At 38.9% G+C, this 15156-nt stretch overlaps 1 protein-coding gene across 3 annotated transcripts in view; it reads right to left on the reverse strand.

Moving 5' to 3' along the window:
• The window catches only part of LOC129275878 (uncharacterized), a 14876-nt gene extending 3443 nt beyond the window's left edge, over positions 1–11433 (reverse strand). The window contains exons 1-5 of one of the 3 annotated variants that reach the window (XM_064109303.1): positions 11275–11433; positions 2684–2814; positions 1947–2032; positions 961–1117; positions 245–346 (exon numbers count right to left, since the gene is read on the reverse strand). In XM_064109303.1, coding sequence (XP_063965373.1) covers positions 245–346; positions 961–1117; positions 1947–2032; positions 2684–2814; positions 11275–11308 — 510 coding nt within the window. In that variant the 5' untranslated portion in view covers positions 11309–11433. Of the gene's footprint in view, positions 1–244; positions 347–960; positions 1118–1946; positions 2033–2683; positions 2815–3040; positions 3138–10230; positions 10314–11274 lie in introns of those variants that run through there. The other 2 variants (XM_064109305.1, XM_064109304.1) reach the window with 2 other exon arrangements.
• Between the last annotated feature and the right edge of the window lie 3723 nt (positions 11434–15156).

A 15156-nucleotide genomic window follows, 5' to 3' on the forward strand; every position in this document is an offset into this window, starting at 1 on the left:
ACGCCAAGCTGGTATATAACCAATTATCTAGGAAACATTTTACGTCTAGGTTAATCAGTCATAGTGGCTGACCAGACGACAGATATTACTCTCGGGCTTTAAAAAAAATCAAAGTGGAGACAATGACAGAGTAAGGATTCGAACTCACAACCTTGCGATTTTGAGTCCAGTTCTCTAACTACTGGACCACACGACCTGAATTGTGTAATTTGTTTGTAAATAAACTTTTAAAGGTCTCTTTTACCCGTCCATCTTTATTGATATCTAGAAGCTCAAACATTTCTGTTGCAGACATCAAACGATCACCAAAGAGCGCCCTCGCGTGAGATGATGTGAACTCATTCGTCTATAAATGGAGATGGCAATGAGAAAAAGGGAGATTGAGGGTTGTAAAAAAGCAATTTTAATCAGTAGTCTGCAAGAATTGGTAATTAAACATTGAAAAGACCTGCATTTTCCATAAAATGTGCATTAATGTCTATTTCATTATAATATAAAACACATAACGGGTGCGTCTCTAAATAAAATACATTGATTATTTTTCATCATAGTACAGTTTCTATTACCACTTTCCCCTCCCTCTCTCTTATACATTCCCACATAATCACACCTACTCCTTTCTCTTCATCTCATCTTGTTTCATATTCAACTCCTATATAACATGACATTGCCCAGGCCCAAATTTATTCGATGAATGTCCTCATTTAACCAAATCTTAAAGACTACCCTAAATACCCAATTTTAATGATACTTCATCAATATTCATTATTTAAAACCTGAAATGATGACAGGAGCAATTTTGAGGAGAGCAATATTAACGTCGGATTAATACCCCCATGAGTGATAAATGAAGGATACTGTAATCGGCTAATCCCTAACATTTTGAAGAAAAAATATACATCAGGAATACCAAAATAAAATTAATGTAATTTTGCCAAAAAATTAAGTTTGTCCTCTGACCTGTGCACAAGCCCGCCGGAACTCGCCAATATCGATATTATCGTTTCCGTCTAGGTTGTTATCGTTAAGAACTTTGACAAAACGAGTCATGGCGTCTGTTTTGATTCGATGCTTCCTAAGTTCACGTTCATGCTGCTTCGTAAATACTTGGTGTGCTCTAAAAAAGGAGAACCGTCAAAATTATACTTAATATTGAGAAGATTGCAGCATCGATCATAAATTATCTAGAAATGCCCTAGGGCTGCTATGAAAAAAGTTACGTAATTGCATTGATTATAAAGATATAACTTATCTTTAAAAAGGACACTTTAACCATGTTAACATATATATATCCCCACTCAAAGGGGTGTTTCCAAGCTTAAAAAAAGTGACAACCCCAAAAAGCACCTCCAAAACAACGACAAACAGAAAACAAAATAATTTGGGATTTCATTACAAGGAAATGTTTAGAATCTGACCCCGAAAACAGGTTAATGATACGCCTCGACAGATGATGACCCCAACTTGCCCAATACATTAAGATTGGCCATCAGGCGAGCGTTTCATGAATTGAGTTGTCAGACGTATTATCGGACAAGTTCTGTTTTATCAAACGGTTACCATAGGAACTGTGCTTGTTAGCCAATCAAAATAAAGGGAAGTTGTCACATCTGACAACTTGTTAGACGAAAATATTGATGAAACGCTCGCCAGAAGAATTCTAATAGCGGACCATTTAGTAAATTATGGGTGTGACCAACTCGGTTATTGCCATGGAAACACATAAGATAGTACTCCATGTTCATGAAACATATTTATAAATTAATTCAATCTTGTAATCATTTAGACATATTTCATTTATTATGAGGTCCACAATGTAATTAATACCAAAATCAAGGTCATTCGAGGTCAACTAGATGTTGAAAAAAAAACTCCGGACGTATCCATTAAATCGGTTGTATAAAATGAAATAAAATGTGATTTGGTAAATAATTATATTCAGTTACCTTGCCAACCGTGTGTTTGGTGTTGGAGCTGGGATCGGAAGCAGGGCTGGGTTTGTTGCGAGAACATGCTGGTCATGATTGCTAAACTGAGATGAATCGGAATATAAAATATTGATTGACTGTTTCATTTTTGTCATTGATCTGTGAATACGGTTATAGATTCTGTCTGGCATGTTTTTTGTATGTTTGTGCCATGCAAGAAGGATGGAAAAGCAAGACAACTTAATGACCTAACTATTCCTTAAAAGTAAACATGAATGATCGGTTGGATGACTATTTTAGATATTACTAATATCATTAAAATAATCAATTAATGCAATTGTCAAAATTACCATGTGGAGGAAAGGGATGCGTATGATTATTATAAAAATCAAGATTAAAGTAGGCCTCTGAGGGAGGGCGCAGTAAAATTGTGACGTCATATTCATAAGTCATATTTGTATTGCTATTTTTTACAACTTTTTTCTATAATGATTTATCCGGAGCTGGAGCGCATTGGGCACCTTGAAAAAATGCATTGTTCGGGTTAGGGGGGGGGGGGGGCTGAAACACACCTCAGAGTAGTTCCTCGAGGTTACGAGAAAAATAAATTCGCAAGACGTATTTCATCCGCACATTGCCATGATTATTTGAATTAAATTCAAGTGAACTTGTAAATTTGATTGCATCAAATTGAAGTAACTTGAATTAAAGAGAGGAGAAAAAGTAATAAAAAAATGAATGTAAGATTGACTGACCAGAATGAAACCTAGAGTCTTCTTATTGAATGTTCCAAAGCGAGCTTTCTTTGTGAGTAGTTTGCCAACATCGTTCAATGGTTGTAACCTACGAAGGAAACTATCTTCCGGCTTCATGGATAACCACCAGCCTATAAATGATAACACATGGAATAGTAAATAATATACCACGCAATGACAGGCTCGCGTAAAACCCCAGTCACATTTAAACGGGGATCCTCAAGGATCAACACGGCTATGCCGGCATGATCCGGGGAGGTCCGGGATAGTTTTGCCCTGGATTAGGCGTCGATGAGCGTTGATGACTGTACTCAAGACAAATACAAGGAATCTATCTACACACGGATCTAAACGCACCATGCAGGCAGAACATGATTGTCTTCTACACGGATCATCATGGCGTCAACAAGAACCCCACGAACCAACACGGCAGCTGTACGGACCAACAGGGAAACTACCCCCCTGAATGCTCGGGGACATCCCGATAGACCGCGGGTCCGATAGACCGCGGGTCCGATAGACCGCGGGTCCGATAGTCCGCGGGTCCGATAGACCGCGGGTCCGATAGTCCGCAGTGTGTGTAAAATTATGATCAGATATATCAAATGTCATCGAGAGGTCCACAGGTCAAATGATACGAGGCCATGGGGTTCTATCAGGTGCGGATCCATGGAGGGCCGAGGGGGAACTGCCTCACCCCCCCCCCCCAACCACCAGCTCAAAAAAAAAGAGGGGGAAGAGGGGAAAAGGGAGAGAATAAAAAAAGAAAGAGGAAGATGGGAAAAGAAGAGAATAGAAAAGAAAGTAAGAAGGAGAAAGGAAGAGAAGAAAAGGGGGAAAGGAAAGACAAAGAAAAAAGGGAGGAGAAAAGGGGAAAGAAGAGGGAAAAAAGAGGAGGGAAAAGGAAGAGAAGAAAAGAAAGGAGAAAGGAAAAGGAAGAAAAAGAAGGAAAAAAAAGAGGAAGAAGAGAAGAATATTTAAATAGAGAGAAAGATGGGAAGAAAGATAAGAAAAGAGAGAGAGAGAGGAAGAGGGGAAAAGAAGAGAAGAAAGAGAGAGAGGGAGGAAGGGGAGGGAGAGAAGAAAAAAGATTAAAATAGAAAAAAGGGAGAAGGAAAGAAAAAGAAAAAGGGAGAAGTAAAGGGGAAAAGAGAAAAAAAGTGGAAGAGGGAAAAGAAAGAAAAAAAAAGAACGGAGTAAGGAAAAGGGGGAAAAGAAGAAGAAAAAAGAGAGAGAGTATTAGTGGGAAGAGAGGAAAAACGAGAAAAGAGAGAGGAAAAGAGGGAAAGAAAAAAGAGAAGAAAAGGGGGAAAGAAAAGATGGGGAAAGAGAAGAAAGGGGGGAAAAGAAGAGGGGGAAAGAAAGAGAAAGGAAGGAAGGGGAATGAGGATAAAAGAAAAAAAAAAGAAAGAAAAGGAGATGGTAAACGGAAGAGGGAGATGTTGACCTGGACGTTGATTTGGTGGCGCCAAAATGACGTTCGAACTATGGGGCGCCGAATTGATGTTCGATCTAGCGGGGCACCAAATTGATGTTCGAACTAGGGGAGCGCTAATTTGAATTTTGACCATAATGCGACAAATACATGTTTCAGAGAGGGGAGGGAGGGCAAAGTTATATTTCACATGGGGGCGCCAAGTTTATGTTCAACCGAGGGCGCCAAATTGACCTTGAACTTAGAGGGCTTCATGCAAATTCATTTTCGACCGGGGACGCAACATTGCCTGTTTATAGTGAAATATATGTCCTGCCAAAAAACTTCAATTAATGTGGCTGAATTAAAATATCCCGTTTTTACGATAACAGAAAAAAAAAATGTTTTCGAGTTTTAAGTCTGTTTAGCGAGATAGATACCCTGTTCAGGGTCACAAAAAAGGGTTATTATCAAATTCAGCTCGCGCTACGCGCTCGCAATATTTGATTAATGAGGTATGTATCCTCTGCTTCAATCCCACATGTAAGTTTTAGTGTTTTTCAAGTCAACATACATAGGTCGATCCAGGGGGCAAAGATTTTGCCCCCCCCCCATGGTGGCGCAAAAAGGGGGTAAGAAACAGAAAAAATGAAGAGAAAAGGACAAGCAATTAGAAAAGGAATTCTACCTTAGTCCTTCTTAAGTCAGTATATACAAAATTGAGCTCGCGCTTCGCGCTGGCATCAATAAATTGTTTAGTTATAATTATACGCATCCCGACCTTACAGTTTTTTATGCGAACGAGAAGCACAAGCTGAAAATATTTTATATTCTAACCTGACAACTGAAAATGTATTTTTCATTTCATCATTATAAAAGTTTTCAGCTAGCGCTTCGCGGTCGCATTCATTTCTTAATAGATATGCATCGTGTTCATCATAACAACTACTAACATAGGCGGATCGAGGCGGCCCGAGGGCAACCTCCCCCCTGTTGACAGAGCAAATAAATTGTGAAAAACGGGGGAAGAAAAAAAAGGGGAAAGAAAGGAGAAAAAAGAAGACGAAACATAAAAGGTGGAAGACGAGTGAATAAAATAAGGTCAGAAGAAGACTTGGAAAACAATTAAAAAAAATATTTGATATCACTATATTAAAGTTTCGCTCCACATCGCGCTCACATTGCCTGTTCGATGAGATACATATCTTGCTCAATAGGCTGATATGTAGTTTAAAATATCAAGTTTTGATATCAATATACAAAACATAATTCAGCTCGGACATCGATCTTTCATTATTTTGTTTTATTTACCAATTTATGTTTTAAGTGCTCTGGAAAATGTCCGTTTTATGGTTTGAATCAACATTTGCAACATTTTGTGCGCTCGCACTATATGCCAAGTAGGCCTACGTATTGTCTTTTTATATTTCATATAAGATTCTCTAAATATACCTTTTCAGGTGTCTCGATTGTAAAAAAAAATAATAAAGGCCTATGAGCTAGCGCTGTGCGCTCGCATTTTGATTGGTGAGTTATGTATACCTATATATTAATTTTATAACAAACTACTTAAATCCCCCCATTAAAAAATTCCGGATCGCGATTTGCGCTCGCATTATTTGCTAAAAATATATCAACCAATTAATGAATCCTATTCATGATTACAAAAATACTTAAAATATCCAGTTTTTAGGCCTCATGCACTGTCAACAAATTTCACACACTCATTAGGCTTTATAACGATTAATAAATATGAAATAAAATTTGTATAAATTCATTATAACTAAATTGTCCCTTTTTCAGAAATAAATATCAACAAGTTTTAGGAAAAGAAAGAGAAGATAGTCATCATTCTTATATGATGACAAAATGTCCTTAGGCCTAAAATGTCTCGATCCTAGGTCAAATAAATAATAAAATATCAGCTCGCGCTTCGCGCTCGCATTATTTATATAGTGCTATCAAATTTCTTTATATACACAGTGCTGTAAACAGTGCTTAAATTGACCCTTTTCATATCGGAATTTCAAATATTATTTTCAGCTCGGGCTCTGCGCTCGCATTATTGATTTTTATGATGAAAAATGAAATGTATTCAGATTGCCAGGATTCTGTCTAACTCTAAAACACGCGCACGCATGTTTTTAGGATACAAAGCTTGATCTTATTCAAAACGTGCTAAAATTATCCAGTTTCGAATCAGAATATCAACAAAATTTTGCTCGCGCTTTGCGCTCGCATTATTATTGTAGGAAGATACCAAAAATCACCCATCCTTTTTCATGATTGACAAACATGAATCGAATGTCCCATTGCGGGATTTGAAATCTCATCTTTTTAGGTTGGAATATCAAAAATGATCAGCTCGCGCTTCGCGCTCGCATTATTTAATCGTTGAAATATGTATCGTCTTAATGGCTAACTGCAAAACATCCTTAACATGTCCCTTTTCGACCAGGCCAGAACGAATATTTAACATTTCTGCTCGGCTTCGCGCTCGTGGTAATTATCTAATTACATACGCTGTTCAGGTTCACAAACATTGCCCAAAATGTTCAATTTTCAGGACAAAATACATGAAATTTCATTTTTAGATTACATAGGGCTTAAGAGATTATTACACATTTATGTTGCTTATAAAGTAAAGCTAGGAAATGACTGTTAGGACATGGGTGTTTTGCCCCCCCCCCCAAAAAAAAAGAGAGAATCAAGACTAAGAAAAAATAGAGAGAAAAGGAAAGGGATTAGGGTGAAATATAATATTATTTTCCAAATATTATGTCAAAATCTATCACAACCTTGTATTTTTGTAATAAAAATGTCAGCATATTTGCTTGCTCGCTTCGCTCACTGGCAACTTCTTATTAATTTTATGCGATACACCATATCGAGCCCCCACGAAATTGTTGGCTCATTTATACGGCACTGGGACAACCCCTTCAAAGAAACTTTGAGCGGCCGATCGGGGAAAATATGGATGAAAAAATGGCCCCTCACCCTAATGGCGGAAGCTTGGTCCGCCCCTGACTTAGGCTTTCATGATAAATCTATTAAAAAAATCAGATCGTGCTTCGCGTTCTCATTATTTATTTAGGCCTTGTGAGATACCTCAATTTGTTTTTAAGAATGAAATATCAGATTTTCTTTGACGTCTACCCCCCCCCTCATTTCATTTTTTTTTAACTTGGTGCCCTCGCCACCCACCCCCCCCCCCTCCCCCCGTGCACCCATGCTGAATAAATACGCCACTGATGAGGAGAATTAGTCGATTGCTTCGAGATTGCATTATTCCCAAGAGGTTATCATTAATATTATTGAAGGGTATTCTAACACAACAGTACAGAAACTACAGCTCCCGTTCACAGAATATTCCAGTAGGGCCTACTCTGGCTAGAAGTTAAACCAAATTGAACCCCCCCCCCAAAAAAAAAAAAAAATCGCTCGTGCTTTGCGCTCCCATTGATATTACATTATATATTCATGGATTTTTTTTTCAAGAACACATGAAAAAGTGGTCTTTGGTTTTGTTTTAATGTGATTATAAGATAATTCAAAATCCATTTAAGGCACTTTAGTTAGCCTGGCCGGGAGGGAGTGGGCGCCATTTTTCGAAAAGTACACATATGGGCGCCAAAAATCAGGTTAAATTTGCCCCCCCCCCCCTCCCTCCCCACGAAATCCTGGATCCGCGCCTGGGTTCTATAACAATAACCCAATTAGGGCAATCACCCCCTGACAACTACTTCAAGGAAAATATTATCCCCATATTTTTACCGGCGGGGACTGATACCCCCCCCCCGGAAATTTACCCTCCAGATAATTACCCCGGATAATTACCCCTAGTATGGAGCCTTGAAAATGCCATTAACGTGACGACATGGCGTGGTACTTTATCTTGCCATGTCTTAATTAATCATTGGCGGCTGAAGGCAAAAATATTTAGGGTGGTCCACCTGAAATTTTGGGATGGACACAGGTAAAAAAATTGACAAGCAAATCAACCAAAATTTATAGGAAGGACCACCAATTTTGAAAATTTTTTGACAAGAAAAAAAAGGTTATAACCAAAATTAGGGGGACAAAAAGATTTTAGGGGGGGTCCACCTCAATTTAGGGGGGGGGACGTAGAAAACAAATTGACAAGTAAAAAAAAGGTTCTCAACTAAAAATCTAGGGGGGACCGCCCCCCACCTCAAATTTAGGAGGAAAGGTCCCCCCCCCCGCTTCCGCCGCCTAAGTAATTAATACGCTTATTATTTCGACATAGCGATATATTCTATCTTGTCAAGTCGATATGTCCACATGGCGAGATATGAAGTGTACAAGTCCCGGCGAGAATCCCGATATATCGCTATGTTGACATGTAACTTATTTAAGTCGACTTGGCAAGATAAAATATCTCGCCATGTTGACATATAACTTTTTATAAGTGGACTGACTTGGCAGGATAACGTATCGCGCCATTATTTAGTCGACATGGAAAGATAAAGTATCTCGCCATGTCGTCAAGTCGATGGCTCCGTATGGCGTCTAGAGGGTAAATTTCCGGGGGGGGGGGGGGTAACAGTCCCTGACGATAAAATATGGGGATAATATTTTCCTTGAAGTAGATGTCAGGGGGCGATTGTCCTTTGGGTCATCGTTATAGAACCCCAATGGACTCGTATCATTGGCCTTTTGACCTCTTGATGGCATTGGATCTCACTATATCCTGACCATAATTTTACACACACCGCGGGCTATCGGACCCGCGGACTATCGGACCCGCGGACTATCGGACCCGCGGTCTATCGGACCCGCGGTCTATCGGACCCGCGGTCTATCGGACCCGCGGGCTATCGGACCCGCGGGCTATCGGACCCGCGGTCTATCGGACCCGCGGTCTATGGGGCTGTAACCGAATGCTCTGCCAACACGGCAGTCTACGAATGACGCCGGATGTTTTTGACCTCCCCCAAACTGCCGTGTTGGCCTCCCGGACGCGCCCCGGCGAAATCATGTTTCCCACCGCAGTTCCGGAAGCCAATATGAATAATTCATGACTTTCGTCTTCGGAATAAGAGTACGCATGCGCATGGACTGTACAAAATTGTGGTCGTTCGCGTTGCCATGATCAGCACCTTCAAATTGCCGTACCGTAACCCTTATTGGCCTTAGCCTAGGCTTAGATCTATATATCGGCCCATCTATAGATCAAATTCTTAAACACTTATCAAATTGCCATTAATGACAGGAAAAAATGCTTGGCTCAGTTGGTACTGGTAGAGCGTCCGTCTCACAACCGGGAGGTCGAGGGTTCAAAACCCCGGCCGCGTCAGACCGAAAGACGTTAAAAGATGGGAGTTGATGCTACCCTGTTTGGCGTTCAACGATTAAAGGTTGCACGGGCCTAATCACAACTGGCGCGGCTGGCAGGCAAAGATATTCATTCGAGCCAACCCATTGCTCAATTTTTAAATTTGATATTGCTGATTGACAAAAATGAATGAATGAATATGACTGACAATCTAACACTGATTCTAGGGAAGGTACCTTCCAAATTGGAAAAATATATCACCACTATGGAACTATATTTTTACTGGCGGAAGAATTAGGGTCATTTTACTCTCTCAGTGATGAATTTGTTGTTGTTGTTGTTTTAGCTTATACGGCGCGTGTCATTCAGTAGTGAATATTTGATCCCGTCAGGTGTAGTCTTCATAAATGCTGATTTATTTTTAAAATGAGCCGGTCGAGGTACCCTTTTCTGGTCAGATATGGAATGTCAGACATTTATCCTATCCACTGGTAGTAAACATTCAATCCTCGAATTTCCTCCTTATTTTTTATGAATTATTTTTAAGTGCCACTTTAACACACGAGTCTATGGGAAATGAATTAGGCCTGTGAGCCCTTAAAGGGATAGAGCCTCGTCGATCTGGCGCTGCACAGCGGCTGCCGGGCCCACGATCAATTGGGCAAAAAAAAAATCGGAGTATTTCATTTCATGTCTATTTCGAACAATAAATCATGGATTTCTTTTTATTCTATATGGCTAGCATGTAGGCTAGCGCATTAACGTTACCTCATATCTGGGCCTGACTGACTATGGTTAACTTAGAATTGGTTAATTCCGAACTTTACGTTTACTTACGTTAGACCAATCCAACATACACTGCCAGTCGAGTGCAAAGACGAGCGCAAAGACCGAGTGCAAAACTATTGCCAAAGACAAGTTGATCAAAAGATAATATATTACGTAATACAGAAAAAACATTTTTTAATTCTACACTCTGATCTCTTCAGATGTTTGTTTTCGTAAATTGTTTGTATACAAAGGACATTCAGAAAACCATAACAAAGGGGTCCCTGGACTTATGCTCTGGCAGTTGAGTGCAAAGACGATCGCAAAGACGAGTGCAAAAGTGTTCAAGTTGAGAAAGAAAAGCTGATCGGAAGATAAGTTACGCAATACAGAAAAGACATATTCTGAATTCTTCTCTCTGCTCTTTTCATAGGTTTGTTTTCATTTTTGTTTACATACAAAGGGTATTTACAATCTAGAAAACCAAAGCGACCTTTGCTGGGCCTTGCTCTAGTTGGTAGTCGATGCAAAGACTAGCCTCTTGTCGAGGCCCTGGCGGCTGCTTTCCGAGCTAAGCGAGTGATTTCCTAATTCGCGAAGCGAGTAAGGCCTGGCTCGCTGCGCTCTGCTTCTCTCTATTCCTCGCTTCGCCCGAGAAGCAGCCACCAGGGCCTCGACAAGAGGCTATGCAAACACGAGCGCAGAGATCGTAATCTACTTGCCAAAAAAGCTGATCGGAAGATAAATATGTTACACACGCGGGGTTACACAATAAATGAGAAAAAAAATCCTCAATCTGCTCTATAAATAATTCTCTTTTTTTTTTTTTTGGGGGGGTAGGGGTATACAACATGTACAATTAAAAGACACTTTGTTCATTTAGCAAATCAAGACCATGTGGCCAATGGACTTAATTTTGATTACTCCAGCGGTCGAGTGCGAAGTCGAACGCAAAACAGAACTATTCTACCCCCAAAAAAAGAATAATATAAATAAATGAATAGAATAAATAAATAACTAAATAAATAGATAAATAAATGAATGATGATGAAAAAAAATAAAAGAAAAATTATCGTCTCGTAAATAAAATGCAATAAAGAAAATGCTACGCACTCTGCCGTAAGGCAGATGTGCACACACAAGGCATTATGAGAGATTGAGAAGGGCAGGACAGTGAGATCACTGACTGGACAGTCGAGTGCAAAGACGAGTGATAAGAAGAGTGCAATATTGCCAAAGACAGCCAATTAAAATATATATGTTACGTAATATAGAATAAGATATTCATAATTCCTCACTACTCTTTTCATATGTTTGTTTTCGTGAATTGTTTATTTCACAAAGGGCATTTAGACATTCAGAAAACCATGCGATGGGAACCTCGCATGGACCTAAAGTTTGCTAAGGAAAAAAAAAACGAGCGCAAAGACAAGTGCAAAACTATTGCCAAAGACAAGTTGATCAGAAGATAGGTGTATTACGTAATACAGAAAAGATCTTCTAAACAAAATTCGCTCTGCTTGTTTCCGTGAACTAATAATCAGAGAATCATTACAATGCTGGGGTACCTGGACTTTCTCTCTGGCAGTCGAGTGCAAAGACGATCGCTAAGACGAGTGCAAAACTGTTGCTAAAGAAAAGCTGATCGGCGGATAAGTTACGTAATACAGAAAATAATATATTCTAAAAACGTTCGCTCTGCTCTTTTCTTTGTTTTCGTGAATTGTTTATATATAAAGGGCATTTGGACATTCAGAGAACCATAACAATGCTGAGGTCCCTGGAGTTTTGCTTTGGCGGTCGAGTGCAAAGACGAGTGCAAAACTGTTGCTAAAAGCTATTAAATCGGAAGATGTTACGCAATACAGAAAGGAATTCTCCACTCTGCTCTGTTCGTAGGTTTGTTTTCGTGTTTTTGTTTAACCCTTTGCGTGCGGGCCCGCGAAACCGGATACCTCTCCCTGCGGCGGAGCCTTTTTTGTTTGGATCTGTGGCGGTGTTTTTTCTAATATATTGCTAATTGCGCCAAAGGGTATTTTAATCAAGCAAATCAGAATAGTGAGGTCATCGGACCTATATACCTCGGTCACATTTGCTTTACGGCGGCATATACGGCGAGTCGAAAACAGCCGTTTTAACATTTTTTTGTACCAGCTACATAATAGGTAGTTTGAATAAAAATGAATAAAACGGCTGTTTTCGACTCGCCGTAGAGTAAATGTGACCGAGGTATTACTCTTGCAGTCGAAAAACGAGTGCAAACTCCTGCCAAAATTGCTGCATAGGGTATTTTGATATTTCTTCTTTTTAAAGAGGCCCAATCAAGTTATTTTGCACTTAAACCTATAAATTGATTCACCTTTTATTCTTCAATTAGTTGTATGTGGGGGGGGGGGGGGGTGTGTCAATTGTTTATTTATTCATTCATTTATTTGTTTATCTATTCAGGTATGTATTGATTTATTTCATTTTATTTTAATTTGTTTTATTTTATTGCTGGCAAAAAGAATACAAACACATAGAAAATTGGAAGACCCGTCGACCGGTGGCAATTAAGGGGTATATAGCCAAAATGAAAATTGTTCCTGAATAGAAAGGTCTCTCGCCGGTCGACAAAAAGAACAACTAAAACACAAAGTATGCCAATATATATATTAGGCATAATTATGTTCATTATTGTGTAACAGCAGAGGTATCGGTGTATCGTAAACAAGCATCCGATATAATATATATACAAAATAAAAATAGTAGCAGTCACATGTATCAAAACAGGTAATGTGTTTTTCGAAAAACGGGAAAAAGCAACTCCTCCGATTTTAAATGATATATTATGTTACTTGATGTGACATCAACCTGTTTGCCCCCCCCCTACATTTCAGCAAGTATATTTGGATCGGTTACTTCGTAGTTCGTTTTTAAATAAGCAATACAGCTAGAGGTCGTAATTTTCTTTATTATCCACGCTTTCTTTACAGATTAACAAGAAAATAAAATATAGATAAATATTTGTCTTAAGGTGCCAGGTGCCCTATTACCGTGCGGAAACGACTACGGGTATATAATCAAGCATAGGATTCTTACTAAGTACCTGTACCCCAACAAACTATATATTTTTGGAAAGCTTATGAGCTGATCTACACAAAAATTTGCACTGTGGCATATTAGCTTTATGCATAAGCAAAATATGGTCATTCAAAGTCATGACTTTAAAAATCATGATTTTTCTCTATATGAACTTTCTATGGTTATAACTTCACAACATAGAGTGTAATTTAAGTTTTGATGGATTAATTTAATTCTCTGACTTCTTTGTGATGAATTTATGATGGCTTTAAGAAATATTCAGAGTAGAATTGTAAAAATTATGGATTAAACAAGCAGTCAGATAATGAGAAATTCAGAAAGGACTTTTATACACAACTCCACCTGTGGGGGTACCATGCACAAAAACTATCATTATTTTGTTGTACTCTTCAAGATACACAATTCTACAAAATTTCATGCAAATCCAATGATTAGAACTCGAGTTATTACATTTTTCATAAAAAAAACCTCAATTTTGTATAATATCACGATAAAGAAAGGGCTATAATACTAATAATAACGGACATTTGTAACGCGCCAAGTCTGTCACATAGTGTATGTAACTTGTAGTCGCTGCCATATTGTGCAATACAGTAGCTCTCCCTATTTGGCCAACAGAGGGTGGTAGTCCACTTTGCTACATGGAATATCTGGGGCTTCAGCCAAAAAAAATCTGGGGATTTTCTGATTTTTTTTAAGGCAGTATCAAAGGTTTTGGGGACAGATTTAATCACTTCCGGTGTGTAAAATACTACTTCCGGTTTGAGAATTTTATGAAAATATGTTTTAACCCCCCTCTTATTAAAAAAAGAGGTAGAATATTGAGATAAAACAAGTTGCATGATGAAGTACACACATGAAACTAGCAAAGGAGACCAAAAAAATAAAATCATTAAAAAAAAAAAAAATTAGGGCACCTGTCACCTTAAAGATCCATCAAAGGGCACACAGTTCTGAAAATTTGACAATTTAGCGAGAGAACAAAGTGCACGAGCTCGCGAAGCAAGCGATCGTGGAGCTATATTTCATTTGTTTAATTATTTATTTTAAAATATATTCAGTCAGGTACAAAAGATCACAAAAAACTGTTTTTCATCAGTGACCTAATGAAAACAGAATCAGGATTACGACAAAAATTATTCACATGTAAATAACATCAAATTCCGAGTCATTATCTAGGCAATGCTTATCCATTAATAAACAAATATTTTTTACATTAATGATAACATGAAAATGTCTATAAAATGTTAAAGCAGAACGGAAAAATATCGATATAAACTACAAATCGTATAATATTTATTCACTGCTAAAATCCACTGAAATTAGCGATAGAATGGAGTGCCCGAACATTAGCACGCGAAGCGTGGGGGGGGGGGGGGGGGGTGGGGTTGGAGGAACAGGGTACCGTTACGATCCGTTACTATTTTTAACAGGGGGAGCTGCATTTTTTGGAACAAATTTTTGACAAGCGAAAGGAAAGAAAAGCTTTTCACTCCAAAGTGAAAGTAACCTAATTGGGTAAGGAACAAATTTGACAAGTAAATAAAAAGGTTTCCACTAAAAATGAATGCGATTTGGATTAAATTTCTACTTTATAGCATACCTACCTGATTTCCCAGGGGGGGGGGGGTGGTGCATATCGGGGGCACCCATCGAGAGCATTTTGCATCAAACCAACTTATTGTCAGGGCTAGTGAATTTTCCGTTAATCGCTGGGGTACGTCCTCGTATAGCCCCCCCCCCTCCGCCCTGAAAGATGCGGCGTGCAAAAGTCGACTTCTGTTGAATTTCCAAACAAAAACGCCCCATTTTGATGGTAAAAAAAAAACGTGTGCAAATTTAAGCACTCGATCGCCCTTGACCACACCCCCAAGGCCAAGGGCTTAACTGGGCCGGGTGCAAGGACAATTT

The sequence above is a fragment of the Lytechinus pictus genome, chromosome 14, assembly GCF_037042905.1.
Source record: "Lytechinus pictus isolate F3 Inbred chromosome 14, Lp3.0, whole genome shotgun sequence".
In the NCBI taxonomy this organism is placed as follows: domain Eukaryota; kingdom Metazoa; phylum Echinodermata; class Echinoidea; order Temnopleuroida; family Toxopneustidae; genus Lytechinus; species Lytechinus pictus.